Source organism: Culex pipiens, chromosome 2, assembly GCF_016801865.2.
Source record: "Culex pipiens pallens isolate TS chromosome 2, TS_CPP_V2, whole genome shotgun sequence".
Lineage (NCBI taxonomy): Eukaryota > Metazoa > Arthropoda > Insecta > Diptera > Culicidae > Culex > Culex pipiens.
In genome coordinates, this window is record NC_068938.1 from 134091976 (window position 1) to 134110892 (window position 18917).

General features: G+C 39.5%; 1 protein-coding gene across 1 annotated transcript in view; it reads right to left on the reverse strand.

Annotated features, from left to right (window-relative positions):
• Positions 1–205: 205 nt before the first annotated feature.
• LOC128092669 (uncharacterized) overlaps positions 206–18917 on the reverse strand; it is a 35826-nt gene continuing 17114 nt past the window's right edge. Inside the window, exon 6 of the mRNA XM_052706992.1 lies at positions 206–353. Within this exon, the coding sequence (XP_052562952.1) occupies positions 206–353 (148 nt within the window). The remainder of the gene's footprint in view (positions 354–18917) is intronic.

The following is an 18917-nucleotide window of genomic DNA, read 5'->3' on the forward strand; positions in this document are numbered from 1 at the left end:
TTTTTATTATTATTTTACAACAAGAGCTGTTAAATTTTCCAAGTCAACATAATCACAGCCCAATTTATTCAGCATTGTTTATCATTGCGTGGCCAATTGTAACCATTCTTTCTCATCCTCTTCATCGAAATTTCCCGCGCCACTACTGACTGCTGCTGGTGAGTGCGAGGTTAATCGGATTCTAATGAATTCGGCAATTTCAAATTCATAACTTTTTCCTCCCACCGGAAAAATACGCCAGCCCCCCCAGCCCGCCCTTGACGGGTGAGGGTTGATGGGCCCCGGCGCAAAACCGCGACTGCGGAAGTAGTTTTCCGCGTTGCGCGCCCTCTTCGCGGAAAAGCGTGTTGCCACTACAACAACCCGGGGGGGCAAATTCAATTATAAAGTCATTAAAAATTTTCCTCGTTTAAATTCCGCCGCTGTCAGTTGATTGTATATATTAGCCGGTAGGAGCGACGGCAAGTGAATCCTTAAAACGGGGTGGTTTGTGGTGCTTTGAAAGATTTGACTTTGTTCCGGGCATGAAAACTTGAAAGTGAAGTTAACGCAACTGTTTGGCAAATATTCAGAGTTTAAAAAAACATTCTCAGAATACCTTAAATTATAATAATCCTGATAGAAACAAATGACAGTAACTAGCAAATTGCAACCTTTCTCTGCACAAAATTAGTTCAACCCACAATAGCTCAAAAACTACACACTTTCACCAAATTCACAGCTGGTTACAGACTCCACCACAGCCGGTTAGTTGGTTTTCATCACCGGTCCCGGAGGGGGTCGTTCACTTCTGCACTGTTCCCGTTTATTTATTTCATTGTCAAGTGATAATTGCAGTCATTATTTTGCAGTTAATTTATTTGATTCCCTTTGCTCATTTACGGGGTTCGCTATGCTCGCTTAGAGCCATATTTGTAATTACACTTGTAGTAGGTCCCTGGCCCGGGCCCAGACCCGGTGGACCTGTGGCCACCCCAGAACCTGCCAAGTGTAACTTGGTGGTGGCCTCGGGGTGCAACTGTAGTTTCTACAAGCCAGTCTCCAAATGATAATTTTGCAGAACCTTCCCTCTCTCTTTCTCTCACTCTAACCCAAATAACACAGGCCGAGGTCGAGCCAACCCGGAATTACATACGGCCTGTGCCAGAGTAACCTTACCCCCTCTTCCAGCCTTCCCGGTCTGATAGTGGCCCGTTTCGTGACAATGCCGCCACAATTGCTGGCTGTCGTCTGGTGTGCTGGTGTACATAAATTATTTGCTGCTGGCAACTCCCAACCCCGGACCACACCCGGTTCCAGGAGCAACAACTATCGGAGTACCAGCGAGTCAAGCCTATCAAGAGCCGCTGGCGCGCTCGAGCCTGAACCTTTAGTTGATAGTGAAGTTCGGAGAAAGTTCGCGGTTGTTAACCTTTTTCATGCCGGAGAAGGCTATGGAAGTGAACCACCCTAGTAATTATATTTTCGACAGTTTTAAGTGAGCTTAAGTGGGATGGCCATAAAATCAGCAAATTCTCAAAAAATTTCGCTGAAAACCTGCCGCTGCAACTTAGTTCTGCTGGTTTGTTTTCGCTAATTAGGGGAAATATACCCTTTCCAATCAAACACCTATCTTCGTCATATGGAGAGTTTGATGCTCGATTAGAGCTCCAAAAATACTATTCAGGCTATAAACTTACCAGCAACAACACCGCCTCGAGTAAGTACGCAAATGTATGCCTCTTACTGATAAAAAAGATCAAATTTATTGCACTTTTGATCATAATTTCTATGTTGCGAGACCATTTCTCATCATTTTGTTGGCACACACACACACACCCACACGCAAGATGAGAGCTTAACTGCTTAACGAAAGTCGCCTTCAATATCTTTTCACTCGTGCTAACGTTTTCGAAGCGCTTAAGATATGGAATTGCTTCCAACTACCGGCAACATGTTCTTTTGAACATTAGTTAGTCACTCACTTGAAAAATAATCCCGAAACATGTAAATAATTAGCAAGCGCCATCAAAAAAACAAACGTGCCAAGTCTTTTGACGTTTGACTTTTGACGACCCATTCCAATCGAAGGCTGAAGAGAAAACCGAGCGAGAAGCGAAGACACATAAAAAACAAAAGAGTGGCCACCAACACCACCAGCAACGCCTGTTGGAGTGAGCCAGTGATGCCAGGAAACTTGCTCTATAAATAATACTTTTCGTGAGTGTTTGTTTAAAATGTTATGGCAATTGGCAGCACCAAGCAGACCCAAAAGAGCGTTGGAAGGAAAAAGAAAAAAAGTACTAAGCTGAAAATAGAAAAATGAGCGTGGCCCAATGCATTCTTGTCTGATTAGAATAAATTTTGAAAATATTTTTTTCAAATGCAAGAAACACTCCAGTTTATCCAGCATCATTCAAACACGACCGCTTATCAGGATTTAAATGGGTATATTTCCCCTATTGGCAAACATTTTGACAGCAGAAAATCTAGCGAAACTTTTCGCTGTTTACAGCACGCGTAGTTCTCCACTACTCAAGCAGAAATTTTACTGTAAGGGATAGCTGCAGAAATGGCAGTTCTCATTCTCATCTCAGAGTTGATATTTATTTGCAGACATGTCAAAACAAACAGAATTATGTTTTGAAAACTTTTTCAACAATCTTTTACTTATAGAGAAATATTACTATAACTTGTAGAACTATCTGACTTTCCAAATATTTATTGTGTTTTCGTTTGTCACAGCTTCCAGTACTGTTATTTTTTATTGTTTACACAGCAAATAAAGTAGTAATCCAGCTGCGTGTAAGAGGCCTGGGTGTATAATAAATTTTGCATTATTAAATGAAATTCTATGTAATATTACACCCTGAAATCATTATCATTATCATTATGGGAAACCTGCCTAACCGAAATGTCAAGCTCATATATGCGTTTATCCTTTCCATTCTGTATCGGTCTGATGGCCGAGTGGGCTAAGGCGCCAGTCCTAACTGTAGGTGCTGGGTTTGAGTCCCGTCGGTTGCAGCATTTTGTTGTGTTTACAAAAATTGTTCATGCAGCGTGTAATATTAAGTGTCTTTTTGACGAAGGTGATGTGCATGCTTTTTCATGCGATTTTAACCATCGGATTTTTTGCTGTGTATGTTACGAAATCTGCAAAACAAACGCTAATCCAATGTAAACAACCGCTGGACTGTTGAAGTTATTGTTGTTGGACTGGTGAAGTTTCTCCCAAAACTAGCAGAACAACCTTCTGGTTTATTTTGACACGAGCTACTGTCGCTGTAAAAAAAAAACAGAAGACAGCGTAATAAAACGCTGAATTGCTGTTGGTAGTGAAAAAATGCGCTGTATCAGCGCATTGTCTCCCGAAACAGAATAATCTCTTGATTGATTTTGGAAACCTGCAGCTCTTTCTGATTCAGCGAAAACGAACCGCTGATTTTAGCGAAAGTGATCCCGCAAACAGCAAACATGCTTTCAATATGTATCAGTAATTTTTTAAATTTTGATCGGTTTCCAAGTCAGCAAAAAAATAAAAATAAATAAATAGCGATTGCAGGTAATATTTCTTCAGCCTGAAAAAACTGTTTTTCGCTAGTTTTAGCGAACTATCTCACGTTTTGGCGATGGATCCCCTTTCCTTGAGGAGACAAAATTGGGGCTTAAATGTACACGGAGAAAAAAGAGTTCCCAAAATCGTGAACAAGCGTTCATGAAATTGGGAACCACGAGCAAAGTGTTCAAATGCCATTTTTTTTTTGTTCGATGCCACTATCCACTGCGACCAGGAATTAGATCTATTGCGGACTTGCAATTCTATTTATAGAATCACAAAGGCTTCTTCTGTTATTAGGCAGATGAGACACGCACACACGCTATTGTTGAGCGAGTGTGTCGAGCGATCCACTGCCGTAACTTCGCCGCCGAAGAGGTTTGAATGTTTTTTCAATCCTCTTTGGCTCTGCCTTTTCCACTCTGTACTGTCCAAATGTATCGCTAGAACCGAAGTGCACATTTTACGTTTACTTATACCCACCTAGCCCTTAGATTCTGGTTTCTGAAAAACTCGTCCCTTCAAAGCACTTTTTTCGATCGGGCCGTGGAGCTCTGCAGGGCAGTTATACAGAGAACAGTTGGTCCTAATACATGTGAAGAGTACAGGGGAAAGGATGTGCCGAGCCATGTGGGTTTGAAACCACGACCTTCCGCTCATAAAGCGAAACCTGTAACCATTAGACCACAGGAGCTTTTTCAAAAACTTACCATGGAATTTAAACACTTTGTTCGTGGTTCCCAAATTCATGAACGCTTGTTCACGATTTTGGGAACTCTTTTTTCGCCGTGTAGAGAATACACCATATTATTTTTTTAAGTCACCTTTTTTTAAACGATTCTTGATTTACGCAACTTTTTTTAAGTCATGACTTAAAATGAGAATGTCCATGACTTAAATTGAGAACCGTAATCTGGGGTGAGTCGGGACTACAGTCTGAATAGGGACAGCAGTTTTTAGAGCACTTAAAGCTTTTAAATTTGGAGATGGATGTACACATTTTGTTGGCCTGAGTCTGTTCTAACCGAAACCAACCAGAAAAATCAAAATATTGTGCTCCAACATGGTTAAATCTGCTGTCCCAATTCGCCCCATGTGTCCCGATTGACCCCAGTTTACGGAATATGACTTAAATTAAGAATCTTTGGGACTTCGTAATTTGTTGGAGAATTTTCAAAATGAATCAATTGTATTTTGTTGAGTTATGTTATTAAAACATTTTAGCATGGGTTTGGAACACCTGGGATGTTCTAGTCCATCCGAAACTTCCGGAAGTTTTGTGCAGCAGGCTAACCGAAGAAACAAGTCGAAGCTTCAAAATTTTGACAACGGATCCTACCCAGACAGCTTCAGTGAGGGCGGTAGGCTACAGTGTATTGTTGTAACCACTTATTGGGATGATCTGAGTCATCCAAGGACTCCCTGGAGTCAAGACCGGTGGGTCTACCGCCGTAACAAGCAAGAGGTCGACGGATTTTGACCCTGGAACATACCCGCATAGCTTCAGTGAGTATGGTAGACTACTTTACTGATGTGTTGGGATGTCCTGGGTCATCCGATTCTCGATTTAAAAACCCCCATTTCGTTGTGTAAATCAAGACTATGGTGTATTTCCAAAGCAATCATTGATCCATGGATTTCTTGTTTACAAGCAAGGACAAATAAATTTTGGCCTTATTGACACTTTGAAATTTAAAAGAAAAGTTCAAATTGATACATTGAAAGCCGAGAATTTGTTAGATGATTTTTTTCAACGTAATTTGAAATTTATACTTTCTTTGGAAAACAATTGTGATAATCTCATCGCGTCGTTATTGGACGTCCCTCTAAAGCGACAGCAACAGCATATCTCTGATCCAAAAACGCGTAGTTTTGGTGGCCAAGTGAATTCTCCTAACCTAACAAAACCGTCTAAATCTGCCGTGGGGGCATCTCAACCTACGGCTATAGTAACGCGATGTCGCGCGGTGACCACCACGTGATATATTGGCACTAGGTTAAACCTGACCGTGCTGTTCTAGGTCTGGCTCGGAACATGCCACGGGTGCGTGTAATAATTCACGTGTGCTACTGCTGCTGCTTATTTTGTCCGCCACAGTTTTGTTACTACACCTTGTTATTTGTTCGCGGAAAAAAGACGCCCCGCCGCCACCGCCGCCGTATCGTGGTCGAGAGCAGAGTGTGGCCAGCCACCTGAAAACATTCCTAGGCCTAGGGGCAGGATTTTCCGCTGCAGTAGTGTACAAAACATTGCTTTCCTGATATAATTATAATTTTAAGGTTTGCATGTTACGGTACGTGTTTTAATAAATCAAACCCCTATCAGCTACAGACTTGACTTGGTTTCCAATTATGTTTGGATTTGCATTAATTTGCTGGAATTATTTTCTGCTATTTTAATTTTATGGAAAGAGAAACAAGTTAGCTTTAGAATCGAAACTTTTAATCAAGTCAAGGTATTTTTTCTTCAAAACATAAAATTCCTTAACCTAGTATGGTTCAGTGCATGTCCCCTCTCGGAACATCCCTGTGGGAAAAGTCTACTACTTTTAGCAGTAATTATTCCATTATTCTAGTTTTTAACTTAAGATCTGCAACGATGCCGTTTACATGAACACATCCTTCAAAGTAACGTCGTAAATCTCCAGCCAACCTGTCTTCCAGGGATGCATGCATTGACGAAGACGACTACTTATTCGTGCACCGGCTGGAGCTGAAACAAACGAGAAAACTTTCAACGTCAGAGCGGCATCTTCCCACCCGTACGAAGAAGATGTCAATAAATGGAAAGTTTTCCCATTTTCCCAGCAACTTTTGTTTATTTTTCCAACAACGACGACGACGACGACGGTTGGTTGACGGCGATGGTTGCAATTTGTTTCAAGGAGCGTAGTTTCACCGGAAAATCCCCCCAGATCAGGATGAGTGCGTTTTTTGTTGAGATTTTTTTTTTTGGGAAAGAGGATTTGTTGACTTTTTGAAGCTGAAAAATTATTGTTTGCAAAGTGTTCAAAGATGTGATGTCGAAAACTGATTATCTGCAATATCGTGTTTGATTACACAGTTCAACAAAAAATCAAATGTTTCTTGTCTCTGAGACGAGAATATGTGTTCCTAGTAGATTTTTGCCTGCTGAATCCGAATCCGGGTCCAGAATTGCTCCAAATGGTCCCAATTTTGAGATACACCCGCTTGAAATGTTAGTTCAGGCCAAAATTAGCTACTTTGTCGACTATTTTACAAAAGAACTATTGAAAAAACAAATAAACCAGTAAATGTATCTTAAAGTTCACGTTTTCCCCTTTCTGAAACACCCTTGGATTTTAAAATTTGATTGTTTCTTCGCATATTTATAGCCATTTTAAAATTAGAATTTGACTTGCATGCAAGTTGGAAAACTTGAATGATAACCAACTGAAAATATAATTTAAAAATGGTTATAAGTATGCGTAGAAACAATCAAATTTTAAAAACCAGGGATGTTTCAGAAAGGGGAAAACGTGAACTTTAAGAAACATGTATTGGTTTATTTGTTTATTCAATAGTTCTTTTGTAAAATAGTCGACAAAGTAGCTAATTCTGGCCTAAACTAACATTTCAAACGGGTGTATCTCAAAATTGAGACCATTTGGAGCAATTCGGGACCCGGATTCGGATTCAGCAGACAAAATTTTACTAGGAACACATATACTCGTCTCAGAGACAAAATCTTGTTGGACTGTGTTACCTTCAAATACATTTCTTTAATTCGTGAGTGGACCAAAATCCACTCCAAATCATCCCCCAGTTGTCCAATAAACTGACACTCACCAGGGTTGCCACTGTGGCAGCCCCGAACCGAGTCGTTGCCACTCTGACAGATCCTGACGTGACCTGGACCAAGGTCAATCAAACGAGGTGCGATGATTAACTGCAAACTGGCACGACTGGCACTCGACGGTGGATCCAAAAACCGCAGAAGTGGCCACCGGATTGCATTCCGGCCACCGGCATCCAGCGGGTATCAAATTCGCCAAATTGCGCTCCGGGGGTTTCATTTCGACGGTGTGGATTCCGCGTTTCCAAGCGTTAAATCATAAAACGCGCCGCAATTTCGATTCGTAGAAGTAGGATCTTTGGTTGGACCTATATCACTCTCCCGGTTGGCCATTTCCAATGCGCAGCGCTAGCCAATATATCAATTCGGGACGAGCCAACTTTGGCACTCGAGACGCATTCGAGGTGTTAAATTGGAATATTTGCGCATCCTTGCTCGTTCGTTACTGTTTGAGTTTGGATTGGTTCAGATCCTAGCGTTTTGAATGCTTCACGCTGATTGATGCAATACTACGTGAAATGAATGCATAATGCATCATTCTTAAAATAGACGTTTATCTCATTTATGATTTTTGTAGGCAATTTATTTGGGTCATTATATGTCATCTGAGTCGGAAGACACGCTGGCATTTTGGATTGTCAAGTGGAGCAAAATTTCTATGTATCAGATATTGAAATCACTGAAGACCTTCCCATAGCATCTTGGCTTGGAAGGCTCTTCGGCGTGTCTATTATGAAAATCCTCCCATAGCATCGTAGCTCTAAAGGCATAGAAAAGCCAATACCTTGTAAACAGGTATTACAGCGAAAAGCTATGTGCATGATGAGTCTGCAACTTCAACTATCGGACTAACATTCTTCCCTTTTGTTGAATTGCAGGTTTTTTGGGAGGGCGCCGGTACTGACTAATAAATTCGGGATCTTCATCTAATCTAATCTAATCTAATCAGACCCTAGCGTAGCCAATCTTTCGAAGGGATCCTGGAGAGTGCCTTAGGTTAGATGACGCCTAGCACTCTTCTTGTCATTTATTAACGTTTGTAGTGCGCCATTGCATTAGAAATGCATTGAAACATCTCAACCGTTAAAGCGGCCAGGCCTACTGCGTTAAGCCGTATCGCAGAGATGACTCGTAATTGGGTTGAGTTTGAGCACTGAGTGTTCGAACAACAACACAATTCTGAATCGACAGGGGAGGAAGAAGCGTGGGGACACACCACCATACGCTCCAAGATTTTTGGTTGGTACTCCGGAACCCTCTGGGATGGGACATTGTATTTACACGAATGCCCTGACTAATAAAGTCGGGATCTTTAGAGGTTAAACAGTGAACGATGCTTGGCTCCCAAACATCATTTTTGATTCATTGTTTAACTTCAGCTGATCTGTCAACAACGGAGTAGCAGCTCATTGGCAGTCAACCATTTCCAACTGATCTTAAAACCTGGTTGAGAAAACTCATAAAACTTAATTTATGGACTTTCGCCTATTACGCTTCAGTCTGGTCGAAATTTTCAATTAAGATTTAAATATAAATAATAGAATGTAACAAAACGGGTCAATTATGCAGGCATTTCAGGGCATGATCCCCTAGGTGTACTGAACCCGAATCCCAAATATGAGCTTGATTGGTTGCGACAGGACCTGGCGCTTTGACTTTGAATTTTAAATGGGATTTAACCCGTAAAATCGGTGCGTTTTGGGTTTTGCCAGTTTTGAGCCCCTTAACGATTTTTGCATTTTTCAAAAATCTCATGAGCTCATAGTCCTTATTTCAGGCAACAACTTTGCCCAAGAGTGCTAAATTATTTGTCCACTATTTGAAATGATACAGAATTTATAACACCGCCCCTTAAAACATCAACATTTTTTAAGCGCTTCTGGCAACACCATCAGCTTGCTTGGTTGCATGAGCGTCGCGACGCCAGCCTCGATCATTTCTGCAGTAGCAGCAAGTTATGCCAGAAGATAGTGAAGAAAAAGTTGACTTTAACAGCGGTAGTGTTATAAATTCTATAACATTTTGAATAATGGAGCAATTCTCTACGAAATAGATCTTTTTAAAATTTAATTTTTGTTTTTTTTTAATCCGACTGAAACTTTTTTGGTGCCTTCCGTATGCCCAATGAAGCCATTTTGCATCATTAGCACTTGTAGCACCAACGGGGTCAAAACTTACGCGAAGCACAAAGAAGGTCAAAAAAGTTGGAAATGCACTCAACCGATTTGAATGATTCTTGTTCCATTCGATCCGGAAGGATGTCAAAAATCACCTTCAACAAGTTGGATCCAAAACAGATGCGTCTACCCTTAGTAACAATGAAAAAAGCATTTCCAACTTTTTTTCCAACGGTTCAAAGAGCAGGTAAAGTTGCATTTCCAACTTTTTTGACCCCGTTGGGGCTACAAGTGTTAGTTTGTCCATAAAATTTTCCATACAAATTTGGCAGCTGTTTTGTATAGACATATGATATGTCGAATGATAGGGTTTCTCTCATATACCGGGAACCAGTTCCAGAATTGCCAGTATGGATCAGGGAACAACGGCATTACCGTAGATTGACATATCTTTCAATTTCATGAAGTTTGATATGTCAGATGGTAGGGTTTCTCTCATATTCCGGAAGTGTTCCCAAGGGGCCACCGGTAACCGGTTCCAGATTTGCCAGGATGGCTCAGTGAACAACGGCATTACCAAAGATGGACATATCTTTCAATTTCATGGAGTTTGATGTGCAACATGATGGGTTTTCACCAAAAAAGTCAAGTTGGCCGTTTATCGGATACCCGCAAACCTGTTCCAGGTTACCCGGAAGTGGCCACTAACACTCCAGAGTGGTTCTGGCAATCGTGTATTGTGTTTTTAGTAAGTTTTATGGATCAATTTCAACTATCATGAGAGTATTGGTATCACATATATGTGAAAAACAGTAAAACATGAACTTTTCGGATGTTCCGGATTTCCGGAACCGGCAGGTCACCTGGCCCTGATATTAGTATTTGTGGTCAAAGTACAGGTAAATACCTGTCGAATGCAACCCGGAGAAACCTGATTGGTTGAAATTTGCCGGAGACACTGGTTGGTAAATCCGGTTTTCGGAAAGGGGACAGCTTTCATTTGTGACTAAAAGAACCGGAATGGGTCAAAAACTGGATTTTTGACGATTTTTTTAAGTTTGGATCGAAAAGGACCCCAATACCTTTAAAGTAACTTTTTTTTATGGACGCTCCCCTAGGGTTCGTCCAAGGTTTGTTTGTTTTGTGAAATATACTATAAATTTAATGTCAGAAAATTTCAAGGCTTTAGCATATATATAGCAAAAGTTATGGCAAATTTAATTTTCAAAAAGGCCGAAAAGGACCCCAATACCGTAGGAAGGTTAACAAGTTGTTTTTTTAGAAAATGATTCCAGGCCACGTTCCAGACTGCTTATTTTGTCGCCAAAATTTTATTTATTTGAACTATTCGTAATTTTCAAATGTTTGGCTAGAAAATATCAAAGGCCACCATCTTGGGCCCACTGGGCCTACAACAAGAGGTACGCTCAGTTTGTATGGGAACTGTCAACATGCTCCCGGGCTGCATAAGTTTTTGAAAAAAAAAAAAAAAAACAATTTAATCTTTAAAGTCAAAGCGCCAGGTCCTCAAATGTTGTTACATCTTAATAAAGAATCAAGTGAGAATGTAATTTAATTAAATTGTAAATTCATATCGACTAGCCATCCATGCTGTGATTCTATGAAACGGGTAGTATGTAATATTATGGATTGGTGGCGGATCAACATTTTTATCCTGTTTGATTTTTTAATTTTTCTCTAAATAATTTTAGTAATATATCTAACTTTTTGAGGGACGGTTTCAAACCTTGTTGTTGTTGTTTAAACGCCTTCATTGTTTTCCCCTAATAAGATGCTAATGGTCAAATTCAATTGCAAAACGTGATTCACGGTGCACACAATAACTCATAAGGCACTCACTCTACCCACCGAGGCAGGAAATTGGATTATGAATTCGTGGCTCGTCGGCGACTTAACGCCGTTGCATTAAATCAACACGCACTCGCGAAACTAGTTAGTGACCACGCGCAGGAGTACAATCGTTAATCGTTTGCTATTTGCATTCAAATGGCCTCTAAATGCAACGGCAAACATAATTCAAAATCAATTTCGCTTCGCAAAACGGCAATTGACCACGGGGACTTTGGATGCGTTTATCATGCATTTGAATGCAGTTTCAGCCAAATTGAGTTTGCTAACGAAAACTAGCTCTCCTCACCATTGTAGGCAAAGCTGGAGGTATACTTTTTTAAATTGCCTTATCAAAAGTTATCACATGAATTCAAATTGGAGGAGGCCATATGTGGTCGCAAAAAGTTTCCGTTTTCATTCCACAAACTGCAGCAAATCTGCAAACTGCAGATTTGAGTTTTCCAATAACGGTAAGTGCGGCTCCCAAAACTCGTGACTAAAGTTAGACCACGTGAAAATTTGCCGCACCCAACTATTTCCATTCTAGCGATAGTTGGGCAAGAAAGACTAAACTTTGTTGCAAAAGTTAAATTTCTTCCCAGTCCTAACAACTATGTTGTTGGCGGAAGTGTTGCCAGCTGTGAGTGTAACAAAGTTAAAATGTGACGAAAATTTAGAGCGCGGCGCGAATTGGGAGACGGCATCCGTTTCGATTCAAAAGTTGGCACCCAGCACCACACCTTTTCCACGTGGCCGGAGTGCAGGAAGAGGATGTCATCGTCTGGTGGGATTTAATCAAGTGGAATTGAGCAACTCCCCGGTTGATGAGCACACACACAGCTGATGATGATAGCGCTTAAAGTTTGACTGCTGGTGGTGTTACATCGTTGTGAGCTGTTTGATTATGTTGAAATATTGTGACACGTGGATTTGAGGAACGATTTTAAAATCTTTTAATGGGGTTTTTTTTTAATAATCGATTCATCGGCTCCTTTACACTGGAACTCCCAACGCATGCCCAACTTACACGGACGCCCAAGTCTTGCTGGTTCAACTCGCTGGTTCCCGGGCATAACTCGACCTATCGAGACGATTCTTTTTCCAGGGATTTTTAGGGATGACTAGATGATCCTTAAATTTTACGGAACTCGATTTGATCAAATCTGTAATTTTTGCCATAAAAAAATTATCCCAATATTTTGAACATGCTTTCATCCGCTGCTGCTAAGGGTCATTCCTTCTCAATCGTGCACAAACTGGACTGTTGATACCGTCGAAACAAGCAAGAATCTCGATTTCCGTCCTTCCGTCGCATGTTTGGCACCACCCCAAAGTTTCTCCTTTTATTGCATTGGAGTTAAGAGCGAGTTTTTCACCGATGTGAAACAGGTCGTATCGAGGTGCTCCGATTTGGATGAAACTTTCAGTGTTTGTTTGTCTATACATGAGATGAACTCATGCCAAATATGAGCCCTTTACGACAAAGGGAAGTGGGGTAAAACGGGCATTGTAGTTTGAGTTCCAAAACACATGAAAAATCTTAAAATTGCTCGCATTTCTGTAAAACTTCATCAATTCCAACTCTCTTAGATGCATTCGAATGGTCTTTTGAAGCACTTCAAAATGTGCCATAGACATCCAGGATTGGTTTGACTTTTTCTCATAGCTTTTGCAAATTACTGTTAAAAATGGATTTTTTTTAAAACCTTAATAACTTTTCCCAACAGCCTCCAACACCCATACTCCCATAGGTCAAAAGTTAGGGAATTTCATGGACTATAAGCCTACGGTATTAACTTTTTGGCCAATCGCAGTTTTTCTCATAGTTTTTCGATTTTTCTACAACAAACATTTTACAACGTTAGTTTTTGCCCTGTAGGTCTCCATAGCGGCATTTTTTGGTCTCAATTTTGTCATATTCGGAATCCTCGGACAATTTCACGTAAGTTAGAAGTATTGGAGTTGTAAATTTGATTGGAAAAATTGCCGTTTAGAATAAATTAAAATATTTTTTAACAATTTGTTGGATTGGGGGTAAAACAGGTTTTCGCCTACTTGATACAGCATTTGACGTATTGGTCATAGGGTTAATAAGATCTTTTTCTTTTTTCAAAAATGTTTTATTTAATTATTTTTTAAAGAAATATTACAACTCCAATACTTCTAACTTACGTGAAATTGTCCGAGGATTCCGAATATGACAAAATTGAGACCAAAAAGTGCCGTCTTCTCGGTCTACAGGGCAAAAACTAACGTTGTAAAATGTTTGTTCTAGAAAAACCGTAAAACTATGAGAAAAACTGCGATTGGCCAAAAAGTTAATACCGTAGGCTTATAGTCCATGAAATTCCCTAACTTTTGACCTATGGGAGTATGGGTGTTGGAGGCTGTTGGGAAAAGTTATTAAGGTTTTAAAAAAATCCATTTTTAACAGTAATTTGCAAAAGCTATGAGAAAAAGTCAAACCAATCCTGGATGTCTATAGCACATTTTGAAGGGCTTCAAAAGACCATTCGAATGCATCTATGAGAGTTGGAATTGATGAAGTTTTACGGAAATGCGAGCAATTTTAAGATTTTTCATGTTTTTTGGACCTCAAACTTCAATGCCCGTTTTACCCCACTTCCCTTTGTCGTAGAGGGCTCATATTTGGCATGAGTTCATCTCATGTATAGACAAACAAACCCTGAAAGTTTCATCCAAATCGGAGCACCTCGATACGACCTCTAGAACAAACCGAGCAGAATCTACAAATACTGCCTCTTAAACATTTTCAAATTGCGATATCTCTGAAATCGCGATGTTATCACTGACCCAAAAAGTTGCGTTTTTCGTCGATTTTTGCAAAAACCATATTTTTCATCATATCTCCGGATCGGCTGAACCAATTTTGGAGTGCTACAATTCAAAAGAATGGTTATTAGTTGGACTTTTGAGGAAAAATACGTTGAGGTAAAAAAAAAACTAGCTGAATATTTGAAAAGGTCCTATGAAAATTTCATTTGCCGACTTCAAGGTCTCGGGTCCAAAGAGCTCATGTCTGAAAATATTTTTCCCTGATTCCTTGTAATATTTTACATAACATATCCAAAAATTGCGAACATCCATTAAAACGTTTCGGAGTTATGATTTTATAAACATCTTCTGCGAGTGCTACCGAAGTTCTGGATGGGATGCGCCACCTCAGTCAACCCTCTGCTGCAGCGGATGTCCCCTTGAGCTGTGATACTAGAATAATAAACGCTCCTCTTATTATCCCCCACCTATTAGCTATTTCGAAAGTTATTTTGTAACTTTTTTCCTTTAGTAGATTTACTCGATTCATTTAGCACCCGCAAACTCTGTTCCCAAATTTGAATTAATCAACTGTTGAAAGGTAGTCCACATCTCAGCTTAGGATAGTAACCCGTGAAAATGTCGTCACCGGCAAAAAAAAACGCATTTTTCACTAAAACTGCGATTACTTTAAAATTTAAGCAGTGACCCTTGAGGACACTTTCGGAATATGAGAGAAACCCTTTCATCCGACATATCAAACTTCATGAAATTGAAAGATACGATCATGCCGTTGTCCGCTGATCTATTCTGGAACTGGTTCCCGGTGGCACTTTGGGGACACTCCCGGAATATGAGAGAAACCCTATCATCCGTCTTATCAAACTTAATGGAATTGAATGATATGTCGGATGATAGGGTTTGGTTTATTTATATTCCGGAAGTGTCCCAAACGGGTTACCGGTAACTGGTTCCAGATTGGCCAGAATGGGTCAGCGACAACGTCATGACCGTAGATTTTCATATATTTCAATTTCATGAATTTTGATATGCAACATGATGGATTTTCAATAAAAAAAATTAAGTTGGTCATTCATCGGGTACCCAAGAACCGTTTCCAGGTTACCCGGAAGTTTCCACTAACATTCCAGATTGGTTCTGGCAATCGTGTATTGTGTTTTTAGTTAGTTTTATGGATCAATTCCAATTATCATGGGAACTTTTCGGATGTTCCGAATTTCCGGAACCGGTAGGCCACCTGGCTCTGATATTAATATTTGTGGTCGAATGCAACCCGGAGCGTCCTGATTGGTTGAAATTTGCCGGAGATACAGGTCGTCAAATTTAGGGTCTCATAAAGGTCTTTTTTCGGTTGTAGCCGATTCTTGGTGGCCGCAGTGACCAAATCCGGGTTTCCAGGTCGGTTTAAAAAAGAAGACGTTCTAAGCTTTCAATTGTGACCAACTGAAAACTGAAATCGGTCAAAAACTGGATTTTTGCCGATTTTTTAAAGTTTGGGGTCGAAAAGGACCCCAATACCTAAAGAAACTTTGTTATAGACACTCCCCTAGGGATCTTCCGAGGTTTATTTGTTTTGTGAAACGTGTATTTTATACTATAAATTTAAAGTCTAAAAAAATCAAGGCCATGCCAGAGCCTTGATTTTTTTAGACTTTAAATTTATAGTATAAATTTATAGCAAAAGTTATGGCAAATTTAATTCTCAAAAAGGACCCCAATACCGTAGGAAGGTTAAATACGTATGAAATGCAATGGAATCATACTGACCATGGTAGAAAAGTGTTCAAAGTATTTCAAGAAGAAGTTTTCATAAAATTTTGAAAAGTTTAAATAGTTAGTTAACTGGGTAATTCTCCGCCAACTCACACAGCAGTTGCCCTGACCCCTCTTCGATTTGCGTGAAACTTTGTCCTAAGGGGTTACTTTTGTCCCTGATCACGAATCCGAGGTCCGTTTTTTGATATCTCGTGACGGAGGGGCGGTTTGACCCCTTCCATTTTATGTTTCTATGTCAAAATTTTTGTAATTGTCTGCTCTACAACTTTATAGAACATTGTTATACTCTAAAAAATAATCCTGCAAAGTTAGAAAAAACACGAAATTTAAAAATGAAAAATTTTGTTATAAATGAAAAAATGACCCTTCTGGGTCAATGTAGATTCGAAAAGAACATTAAATTTTCCTTAAAATGACATGTTCCAAAAATTTTTACAGTCGAGTAACGGAAAATGGGAGAATTTTTAAAACTTTTTTAGTGTTTTTCGATGAAAAATGCGTTTTTTCGGAATTCTGAGTACGCCATCAAAACGGGCGTCTAATTTTACATAAAAGTCCCTTTGACCCCCAATTTCGATCTCATCACCGTTTCAGGCTGCAAATGATTGAAAAACACCTCTTTTTTCGCATGTTCAAAAATGGAAGGGGCCGTACCGCTCCTCCGTCACGAGATATCAAAAAACGGACCTCGGATTCGTGATCAGGGATAAAAGTAACGCAAATCGAAGAGGGGTCGGGGCAACTTTTCCCGATTTCGTGTGAGTTGGTAGAGAATTACCTAAATAATAAATATTTTGTGTTTTTGAAACAGAACAAATTTCTTATAAAACGTGAAAACTTTTGATTTGTGTTTCGAATTTAGTTCATAATGCCATATGAATCGATAATTTTATAAACAAAACTAGTTTAATTGCATTTCAGGCAAAATTATGACTTTTAACCAACCTAAAAGTTATAATTGTTTTATTTAAATGCTTATAAACTAAGTTTACTAAATTTAATTTTTTTTTTCTTTACCGTCTATACTCGTTACCGTCTTTTTAAAAAACCGTTTAAAATACCTTAGCGATGGTAAATTTCACTTAAAAATAACAACTTTACACCTTCGATCTGATTTAAACAAGAAAACTATGACTATCAAAGTTACCCCGGAATTCAAAATAAAAATTTTCAACGAAACTATTTTTTAAGGCACTATTGAAAAAACTTTTTTTTCAAAAATAGTGCATGGACCTTGTGTGGCCTACCGTAGCACATGTTTTAGAAATAATAATCTCGAGAAAAACCTTAACACTTGGAAAATATTCCAAGATTAAATTGAAATCCTATCAATATCACCCCGGATTACGGTACTCGAAAAAATACGTGTTTTCAATAATTTGCAGCCGTGATGAGATGGAAATTTGTTGTCAAAAGTATATTTTTTAAATTGGACGCCCGATCTGATAACGTACTCAAAATTAAAAAAATACGTATTTTTCATCGAAAAAAAAACTATAAAAGTTTTAATAAACCTGCCATTTTTCGTTACTCAATTGTAAGAAAAATGAGAACATTTCATTCTAAGAGAAATTTTATTTACTTTTCAAATCTTCATCAACCCAGAAGGGTAAATTTTTCAATTAGAACCAAATTTTCCATTTTAAAATGTCGAATTTTTTTCTAACTTTGCAGGGTTAGTTTTAAGAGTGTAACAATGTTCAAGAGCAAACAATTACAAAAATTTGATTTATAAACATAACAAGTTTGCTTGTAACCATCACAAATTATCACGATTTCACAAAAAAAGTTTTGAAAAAGTTACTTTTTACGTTTCTTTTTGTTTCGTCGTTCGTGTCTGTTGCGGGTGACGATGAACGGCTATGATCGGCAAACAGATTCACTTGCACATATTTTTTTTTTTCATTCAGAGATCATTTTAGTGTGAAATTTTGGATGGTTCCGAAAAATTAAAGCATGGTTAAAAAAAGATTTCTGAACATAAGGCTATTTTCATGCAATTCCCAACACGTAATGAAGCATTTATTTCATTCCTGTCCTGGTTTTGACCGAGTTCTTTCCACACCAACTAACTAATTCATCCCAGAATTAAATGCCTAGCCCATTCAGCAAACCAAAAGTCATCGGATGTTCCGGTCAGGCCCTGAGCCCAGAACCACACGTACACCCAGCATCAGCCTTGAACATTTACATCACGTTGAATATGTAGGTGATGTTGCACCCCTCTTCAGAGACGAGCATCATACACATATCGATTTGCTGGCAACTCTTTCGATTGCACCAACAATGACCAGGAACAGTTACCAACCCGAAATTGCCGGTTCCAACCGTTGGAACAATTCTTTGCTAATATCATTGTGTGGTAACGACTGCATGCATCAGGACGGATTCCCACAGGAGCAGTTCAACTGCTGTTCATTGGTCATTCTGCTATTTCTATGACTTGACCGCATCCTTTCAGCAGGGACAGAAGTCGAAAGGCTTTCACATCACATTTAGCTGGCCATTTAAAATTGAGACCTCCCGGCGGTGGCGGCGGTGGTTGTCCCCGGCGGCACTTATGACAGCTATGAGGACGTCAACAGGACAAGAAACGAGAGCTTCATCCTCCAGCATGAAACAATGCGACATGTGTTGTAAGTTCTACTCTACAATAATGCACCATGCATTGTCCGTTCATGGACCGCAAAACAGTCCCGGTTGACTTCTGGAATGGGGCAGGTCTTGTTTCCAGGAGACTCCAATGATTGGCCAGTGCAACGTTGGATGTAATGAAATTGGAAAATGCTGTCGAATCGTTCGATTTGTGGAGTTGTGTCGTTTGATGGAGACACTTGGTTTCATGCATGTTTAAATTGTGTCGAAGGCTGGCAATATGTGGTGAGTTGAGTTCTTGTTGGAAGAAATTTTTTAACACTAATACCAGGGTTGCCAGGTTGCCAGATAAATCTGGGAATGCCAGATTTTTCAACTGTCAGCCAGAATAAAGATTCATCCTTCTCAGTGCCAGATTTTGACAGAT